The sequence below is a fragment of the Limulus polyphemus genome, unplaced genomic scaffold, assembly GCF_000517525.1.
Source record: "Limulus polyphemus unplaced genomic scaffold, Limulus_polyphemus-2.1.2 Scaffold1190, whole genome shotgun sequence".
Lineage (NCBI taxonomy): Eukaryota > Metazoa > Arthropoda > Merostomata > Xiphosura > Limulidae > Limulus > Limulus polyphemus.
The window spans coordinates 45,692-55,035 of NW_013666800.1; the positions used below are offsets into that span (position 1 = coordinate 45,692).

The 9,344-nt window shown below is 30.9% G+C and overlaps 1 protein-coding gene across 1 annotated transcript in view; it reads right to left on the reverse strand.

The window, feature by feature from the left end:
• The window catches only part of LOC106462519 (lysine-specific demethylase 5D-like), a 75,328-nt gene that overhangs the window by 1,071 nt on the left and 64,913 nt on the right, over positions 1-9,344 (reverse strand). Inside the window, exons 32-35 of the mRNA XM_022389814.1 lie at positions 6,087-6,274; positions 3,641-3,980; positions 2,219-2,343; positions 1,813-1,905 (exon numbers count right to left, since the gene is read on the reverse strand). Coding sequence (XP_022245522.1) covers positions 1,813-1,905; positions 2,219-2,343; positions 3,641-3,980; positions 6,087-6,274 — 746 coding nt within the window. The remainder of the gene's footprint in view (positions 1-1,812; positions 1,906-2,218; positions 2,344-3,640; positions 3,981-6,086; positions 6,275-9,344) is intronic.

Below are 9,344 nucleotides of genomic sequence, written 5' to 3' on the forward strand. Positions count from 1 at the left end.
ATTGATTCATACATTTGGACATTAAGTGCAAAGTGCGCAGGTCAATACAGAACCACGTATATATATGTGTGTATATATAGATAGAGATATTTTCTTATAATGGTTAATAATAATTTGGTGAAATAGTTAAATGTCCTTTCTCAAAATGAGAAAATTGTCTTTTGGTTTGTTCATGGTTCCTTTAATATCTATTTTTGTTAGCACCAGATCTGTAAAGGACCCTGTTCACAAGGCTGAAATTGACTTGTACTGTGGTAAGTTAACGTCATTAAACATTCTGATATTTCTATTGTGTTTATCTTTTGGACAGTATCAGTTATGTAACAAATATGCTTTATCTAGACCTTTGAAGTCAACTGTGGTAATCTGACGTACATATTGGTGTTTATCTTTTGGACAGTATCAGTTATGTAACAAATACACTTTATCTAGACATTTGAAGTCAACTGTAATAATCTGACGTACATATTGGTGTTTATCTTTTAGACAATATCAGTTATGTAACAAATACACTTTAACTAGATGTTTGAAGTCAACTGTAATAATCTGACGTTACATTTCTGATGTTTAGCTTTTAGACAATATCAGTTATGTAACAAATACACTTTATCTAGACGTTTGAAGTCAACTGTAATAATCTGACGTTACATTCTGATGTTTAGCTTTTGAACAATATCAGTTCTGTAACAGATTATCCAAACGTTTGAAGTAAACTGTAATAATTTAACGTTACATTCTGGTATTTATCTGTAACCGAATATCTAAATGGTCTAAGTCAACTGGAAAAATTACATTGTAACTTAATCAGGAATAATAAAAGTTTTGAGACGACTTGACTGGGTAATTAAAAGCTATTATAAATGTACGGCGTTTCGACAAGATTTTGTCACCCTCGGGTACAAGTAGTACAACCACACAGAATCTATGCCTGTTCTCAGGGACGCCATGTTTCGTAGCATTCACGATGCTTACAGCTCAAACACAAGTCTTTCTGTTCAGACAAATCAAAATGTAAAAAAACTAGAACTAACTTCCATACGTATGACTGTGTTTTGTATTGATATTCCATTTGGAACTCTCTTTCCGCCATTTTGGTCACAACTAGTTGGGTCTGTAGCCTATTGCTTAGTGAAGCCTAGTTTAGGTTAAAACTAAGTTAAGGCCAGTTGCAATGCTGGCTAAAAGTAAAGGCTAGGTTAATCTATTCTAATGTGTTGTTTCAGTAATTCAGAAAATAAGAAAGCTTAATCAAAGAGGGATAAGTTAGTTCCTCTGGATTTAATTTATAGTTTATTCAAAAATAAAATTAATTTTAATAGTATCTCTTTTTAAGAATATGAGTAGTGATATTTGGGAGGTGGGGGTGGTGGGTGGGTGGCGGGAGGCAATTACTCCACTCACTCTAGGCTTTATAAATATTTAAACTTTTTTGTGTAAATTTGATGCTTTCTTACATTGTTTAACTGATATTAAGCCTGCATTAAAAATATTTCTTTTGTGAATGGAATTTTTTCAGATTGGAGAAAGAATTTCATATTTTTTTGTGGTTTCTTTAAATCTTCTCAAGAATCATCAGAAGTTATCCAAATTAAATTATTTATTATACTTTAACAATAATTTATTAGGAACTCCCCTGCTCTTTCATATCTGCTGCTAAAAAGAAGGTGAAGCTTCAGAACCAGTTTCACTAAGACAGATATACACGTCAGCTGTTTGTCTTAACATAGCATATGCACAAAATATTACCTATATTAACTATTTCATGTACAGCAGAAGTATCAAAGTAATTATACTTTTAATACAAAATATTACCTTTATTTTATCAACTTGTTTTCCGTCCTCCAATTTTCTTTTTTTAATATTTTTATTTACTTCCAGATTTTCACAGATCTCTATGTCAGTTTCCTGTTAAAAAATCAAAATTTATATTATGAGCTGAAATTACAGCTCATATAAGCTTTAATTCTAGAAATGCAATCTTTGTACTAATTGTAAAACATTTACTAGAACAGTTAATATTGTATCTGAGTAACTTGTATTTTACTTTAGGGAGATCCTATTTTATTGTATCTGCAAAAAATTGGGGCTTTAATGGTGCAAAGAGCATAAACATAAATGTACAGTAAGACATTATAAAAACACAATTTTACAAAAAAGATCATCTTTCTATGTATAGAGTAAAGTAATCACAATAAAATGAAATATAAAGCTACTTTACTTCATCTCTGAGAAAAAAAACCCTAGACATATGGTCACAAGAAGGCTTAGATGCTTGTAATATCCTCCAGATATCATAACTTTCATCTACTGACACCTCTAGTAGATCTCCTTCCATCATCAGTTCGAATAAAATTCATAATAAGGACTGTCACACACAGTAATTCTGCCATTCTGAGTACATCTAATAGGAATAAAATTTGTAATAAGGACTGTTGCATGTAGTAATTCTGCCATTCTGAGTACATCTAGTAAGAATAAAATTTGTAATAAGGACTGTTACTTCAATATTAGTAAACATTATCTAAATAAACCTAGTAAATAACTCTTACAGAAATAACAACTCAAAAAAACTCCAACATTAGTAAACATTATCTAAATAAACCTAGTAAATAACTCTTACAGAAATAACAACTCAACAAAATTTCAATATTAGTAAACGTTATCTAAATAAACCTAGTAAATAACTCTAACAGAAATAACAACTCAACAAAATTTCAACATTAGTAAACATTAACTAAATAAACCTAGAAATTAACTCTTACAGATTTAAAAACATAAAACCCAGCACAACTTCAATATTAGTAAACATTAACTAAATAAACCTAGAAAATAACTCTTACAGAAATAACAACTCAACAAAACTTCAACATTAGTAAATATTAACTAAATAAACCTAGTAAATAACTCTTACAGAAATAACAACTCAACAAAACTTCAATATTAGTAAACATTAACTAAATAAACCTAGAAAATAACTCTTACAGAAATAACAACTCAACACAACTCCAACATTAGTAAACATTATCTAAATAAACCTAGTAAATAACTCTTACAGAAATAACAACTCAACAAAATTTCAACATTAGTAAACATTATCTAAATAAACCTAGAAATTAACTCTTACAGATTTAAAAACATAAAACACAGCACAACTTCAATATTAGTAAACATTAACTAAATAAACCTAGAAAATAACTTACAGAAATAACAACTCAACAAAACCCCAACATTAGTAAACATTATCTAAATAAACCTAGAAAATAACTCTTTCAGAAATAACAAATCAACAAAACTCCAACATTAGTAAACATTATCTAAATAAACCTAGAAAATAACTCTTACAGATTTAAAAACATAAAACACAGCACAACTTCAATATTAGTAAATATTAACTAAATAAACCTAGAAATTAACTCTTACAGATTTAAAAACATAAAACTCAGCACAACTTCAAAATGCCAATATTAAATTAAAAGTTGTGGTCCCACTCTTTAAATTTCCTGAACTTCGTGTTTGTTGTAAAGAATATCAATATCAACCTTCTCCACACCTTTTTTAGTAAATACATTTATAACAGAGAGAGAGAGGCGAAGATAAATCAATATTTTTGTTTCAGTATCTATAGATTAAACCAGCTTACCTGTTGGTCGTAAACACTCTATAGCTGCACAAAAATCTTCTTCCTCTTCAGACAGGACAACTTGTTCTGTTGTCATTGTTTCTTCATTGGACTGCAATTCTTTGCTTTCACTAATCTGAGTCTTTATCCTAAAAGTCTTTTTCACGAAAGGATTCACCTGCCTCGAAGATCCAAAGTTAGAGTTACTCTTGCACTGGAAACTTTTACTTACTGATTCTGACTCACTGACAAATGATTTTCCACTTTTATACACTTTTAACTTCTTTGATTTTAGTTGATACATCTCATTAGATGGACTATTTGAATGCTGCATCTTGGCTGTAACTAATTTCTCTTTAACCTAAATACAAAAAAATATATAAAATATTATGATATAAAATGTTTTTGATACTAAAAGAGATTGCTTGGAGTGATAACTAAATGTACAACTTTAATGTTTGGCAACTATTAAATATTACCTAAATATCATTATAAATTCTGTATATTTCAACTTCTCCATGTCATTTTCACACATTTGAAAGACTTAACAAAGACTAAGAAACTGACAAAACAAATTCAGTTAAAATAACATAAAGATACAGTTTATGGAGTAGTTTTATAGTTTAGTTTGACAACAGTTTTCTGTTAATCAATAAACATAATAATGAAAACTTCTTCACACAGTACATATAAATCTACTACTAGATTTAATAAGAATGGCAGAGTTACTACATGTTTTTGAGTTGTTATTTCTGTAAGAGTTATTTACTAGGTTTATTTAGATAATGTTTACTAATGTTGGAGTTGTGTTGAGTTGTTATTTCTGTAAGTTATTTTCTAGGTTTATTTAGTTAATGTTTATTAATATTGAAGTTGTGCTGTGTTTTATGTTTTTAAATCTGTAAGAGTTATTTACTAGGTTTATTTAGATAATGTTTACTAATGTTGGAGTTTTGTTGAGTTGTTATTTCTGTTAGAGTTATTTACTAGGTTTATTTAGATAATTTTTACTAATATTGAAGTTTTTTTCCAGGTGAAGATGTCTGGTAGTTACAAGTTATTTATGATTCAAAATTGACATACAATAATGAGCAATGAAAAAAACAACAACAGATGCAAAAGATACATAAGAGTGAGACTACTAATTTTTATTAATGGGCTAGAGGGCTCTAAAGCTACAGCATTTGTAAGAGAAGTGAAAGAAAGAAGGAGTCCTAAAATGACTGAATTATGAAAATGCACTCATAGTTAGCATAGCAATAAAACCTAATAATAAACACTTGTTGAGTCTGCTATTCACAATACACAACAAAATGCAGCAAGATAAGAATCGTGAGAGAGAAGTATTTTTTCCTGTGAAATAAAAACAATGAACTAATAAAGGCTCAGTTAAAGGTTACTCAGGAAATATATGATGGTACAATTAGAGATAAAATGTCGCTACCAGAATAATTATCCTTTCAAAGGTAAAGGTGTTTAATAACTTTTAGTTACATATTCACAATAAAACAAGTAAAACTAATATAAAATCTATTTTACAGTAGTTTATAAAAAATGGAACATCATTAATAATCTGATAATGAAGTTTGGTCACAGTTTAAAAGTTATCTACAACCAAGAGTTATTAAGATGGAATAGTAACTAAACTGATGGGAATCTTCAGACTAGCCTAAAGAGGATGAAACTTTTCATCTCCTGCTTTACACAGAAGACTTTTTATTATGAACAACGTCAATGATTATTGAATATATAAAACCATTTGTATGAAATGTTTGAATATTACCAACTTCTGAGCAGAAACACTAACCTCCTTAAGTTGTTGGTTTGTGAATTAAGTGTCTCATCTGACAAGTCATAAAACTACTAATGACAGAAAGTAATTTATATTCTAAATTGCTGTAGATAAACAAAACACTAAGGAATTTAAATATTAATTGAACTTGAATGTACTTAAACAGCATATATTGGTTGTTAACACTTCACTATTTAAAATATGCAGCTAATTACTAAAGTAATACTTTTGATTACCTAGAGTAGTTTAAATTTAAAGAAGAGTTCTTGATGATTATGATAACATCTCTATTTATCAGTGGTATCCACAATTTAACCTTGAAAATTAAACATACTTCTTCATTATGGCAAGCAACAAACACTCTGCTTGTTCTTCAGTTTTGGAGTTAACATCTCAGTACACAACAAGTTTGATAGTAGGTATCTTAAACCTTTAATAATTTGATTGGTAACTCAAAAACATAAATACTAGTTAAAAAAAAAGTTTGACATCACAAGAACTAGAGCTACTTTCAACTTCAAGTGAGTGAAATATACATGACTTCTTCTCCAAACTGAATTCATAAAAGTACTAAAACAACAGCACAACTGGCGATTTAACAGATGCAGAGAAACACTTCACCAACAGTGACATCTGTTATGTCAACAGATCAACAGGTTTAACAATACTTGGTACGATATCTAGTGTGCTCTCTTCCTCTTGTAAACAATCCATTGACAAACTTGAGAAATCACTATTAGGAACACAACCGGGACAAATATAATCTTCAGTTTCACTGATGTCGTTCAATTCTAGTCCCATGCAGTGGAGGTGAAACCATTCCTCGCAACCTCCATCACACTGTACCCAATTGACAGCATCTCCTGAATAGAAAATGTAATCTAAATAAATCTAGAAAACAATTCTTATAGACTTAACAACAAACAACCAAGCACAACTTCAACATTAGTAAACATTATCTAAATAAACCTAGTAAATAACTCTTACAGAAATAACAACATAAAACCTAGCACAACTTCAATATTAGTAAACATTAACTAAATAAACCTAGAAAATAACTCTTACAGAAATAACAACTCAACAAAACTCCAACATTAGTAAACATTATCTAAATAAACCTAGTAAATAACTCTTACAGAAATAACAACTCTTTGTTCTGTTAACTTTAAGTCACAAATAACTTGTAACTACTAGACATTTTCACCTGATTTGTTCTGTTAACTTTAAGTCACAAATAACTTTTAACTACTAGACATCTTCACCTGATTTGTTCTGTTAACGCTTAACTACCAGACATCTTCACCTGGTTTGTTCTGTTAACTTTAAGTCACAAATAACTTGTAACTACTAGACATCTTCACCTGATTTGTTCTGTTAACTTTAACTACCAGACATCTTCACCTGGTTTGTTCTGTTAACGTTTATCTTATGGACGTAACTAACATATAATAGCATACTTCCACAATTTTACCTGAACAAAGTCCCCTTTATCTTCTGGACATAACTAAAATATAATAGCTTACTTCCACAACTTCACCTAAACAATGTCCCCTTTATCTTCTGGACGTAACTAAAATATAATAGCATACTTCCACAGCTTCACATAAACAATGTCCCCATTATTTTCTGGACGTAACTAAAATATAATAGCTTACTTCCACAATTTTACCTGAACAAGGTCCCCTTTATCTTCTGGACGTAACTAAAATATAATAGCTTACTTCCACAACTTCACCTGAACAAAGTCCCCTTTATCTTCTGGACGTAACTAAAATATAATAGCATACTTCCACAACTTCACCTGAACAAAGTCCCCTTTATCTTCTGGACGTAACTAAAATATAATAGCATACTTCCACAACTTCACCTAAACAAAGTCCCCTTTATCTCTGGAAATAGCTACAATTTAATCACATACTTTCACAAACTTACCTCAACTAAAATATAATAGCATACTTTCACCTGAACAAAGTCCCCTTTATCTTCTGGACATAGCTACAATTTAATTACATACTTTCATAAACTTACCTCAACAAAAACCCCTAAATTTTACCAATGAATGTAATTCAAAGATAAATAATTAGTCTGGGTTGTAAAGCTACAATACTTAGAAGTGAGGTTATAGCATAGCCTGGATAATACATCTACAATGTATGCAACTGAGGCCATGACACTAGACTGGGTGCTGCACTTACAATACTTAGAAGTGAGGTTATAGTATAGCCTGGATAATACATCTATAATATAAGCAACTGAGGCCATGACACTAGACTGGGTGCTGCAGTTACAATACTTAGAAGTGAGGTTATAGCATAGCCTGGATAATACATCTATAATATAAGCAACTGAGGCCATGACACTAGACTGGGTGCTGCAGTTACAATACTTAGAAGTGAGGTTATAGCATAGCCTGGATAATACATCTACAATGTATGCAACTGAGGCTATGACACTTGGGTGGGTAATACAAATAGAACATTTCCAAAGTTATTTTGTATTCTATAATCTCAAATAAATCTTTTATTTATTCAAATCAACCAAACGTTACAGGTGTCATGGAATGACATACAGTAGAATAGCTACATTATCAGAGCTTTGTAGAATTAAAGTCTGCATATGTTGATACGTACAGCTACTCCTACTTGAACAATAGCACTATAACTTGACCCATTTAATGATCTGGTTTTATATCATCAGTCACTTGTTATCAATCAGTTTGTTAATGTCTCAAATTGATAGAACCTTGTGAGCTGTAAATGATGGAACAGATAGGGCTTCCCAAATGGCCTGTTTTATAGAATGGAGCCAGAGAGGAGAAGGTTGGGTCTGAATGAGATGAGTGTTGAAAAAAACACCCAAATGGATCAAGTATTGGGTAGGACAAATGAAAGACGTCTCCAATTTGACCAACCAGCCCACCCACACAGCTTCGGCCAGGAGCTGATGACTGTGACAGGCCAATTCCCATTCAGAATGAGCAAGAAGAAGATGTCTGGTAGTTAAAAGTTAATAGAACAAACCAGGTGATAATGTCTAGTAGTTAAAAGTTAACAGAACAAACCAGGTGAAGATGTCTGGTAGTTAAAAGTTAACAGAACAAATCAGGTGAAGATGCCTAGTAGTTAAACGTTAACAGAACAAATCAGGTGAAGATGTCTTGTAGTTAAAAGTTAACAGAACAAATTAGGTGAAGATGCCTTTTAGTTAAACATTAACAGAACAAACCAGGTGAAGATGTCTGGTACTTAAAAGTTAACAGAACAAACCAGGTGAAGATGTCTAGTAGTTAAAAGTTAACAGAACAAACCAGGTGAAAAGGTCTAGTAGTTAAAAGTTAACAGAATAAATCAGGTGAAGATGTCTAGTAGTTACAAGTTATTTGTAACTTAAAGTTCACAGAACAAATCAGGTGAAGATGTCTAGTAGTTAAAAGTTAACAGAACAAACCAGGTGAAGATGCCTAGTAGTTAAAACTTCTACAACTTCACCTGAACAAAGTCCCCTTTATCTTCTGGACGTAACTAAAATATAATAGCATACTTCCGCAACTTCACCCGAACAAAGTCCCCTTTATCTTCTGGACGTAACTAAAATATAATAGCTTACTTCTACAACTTCACCTGAACAAAGTCCCCAAGCTATTATATTTTAGTTACGTCCAGAGATAAAGGGGACTTTGTTCGGGTGAAGTTGTGGAAGTATGCTATTATATTTTAGTTACGTCCAGAAGATAAAGGGGACATTGTTTAGGTGAAGCTGTGGAAGTATGCTATTATATTTTAGTTACGTCCAGAAGATAAAGGGGACATTGTTTAGGTGAAGTTGTGGAAGTAAGCTATTATATTTTAGTTATGTCCATAAGATAAAGGGGACATTGTTTAGGTGAAGTTGTGGAAGTAAGCTATTATATTTTAGTTATGTCCATAAGATAAA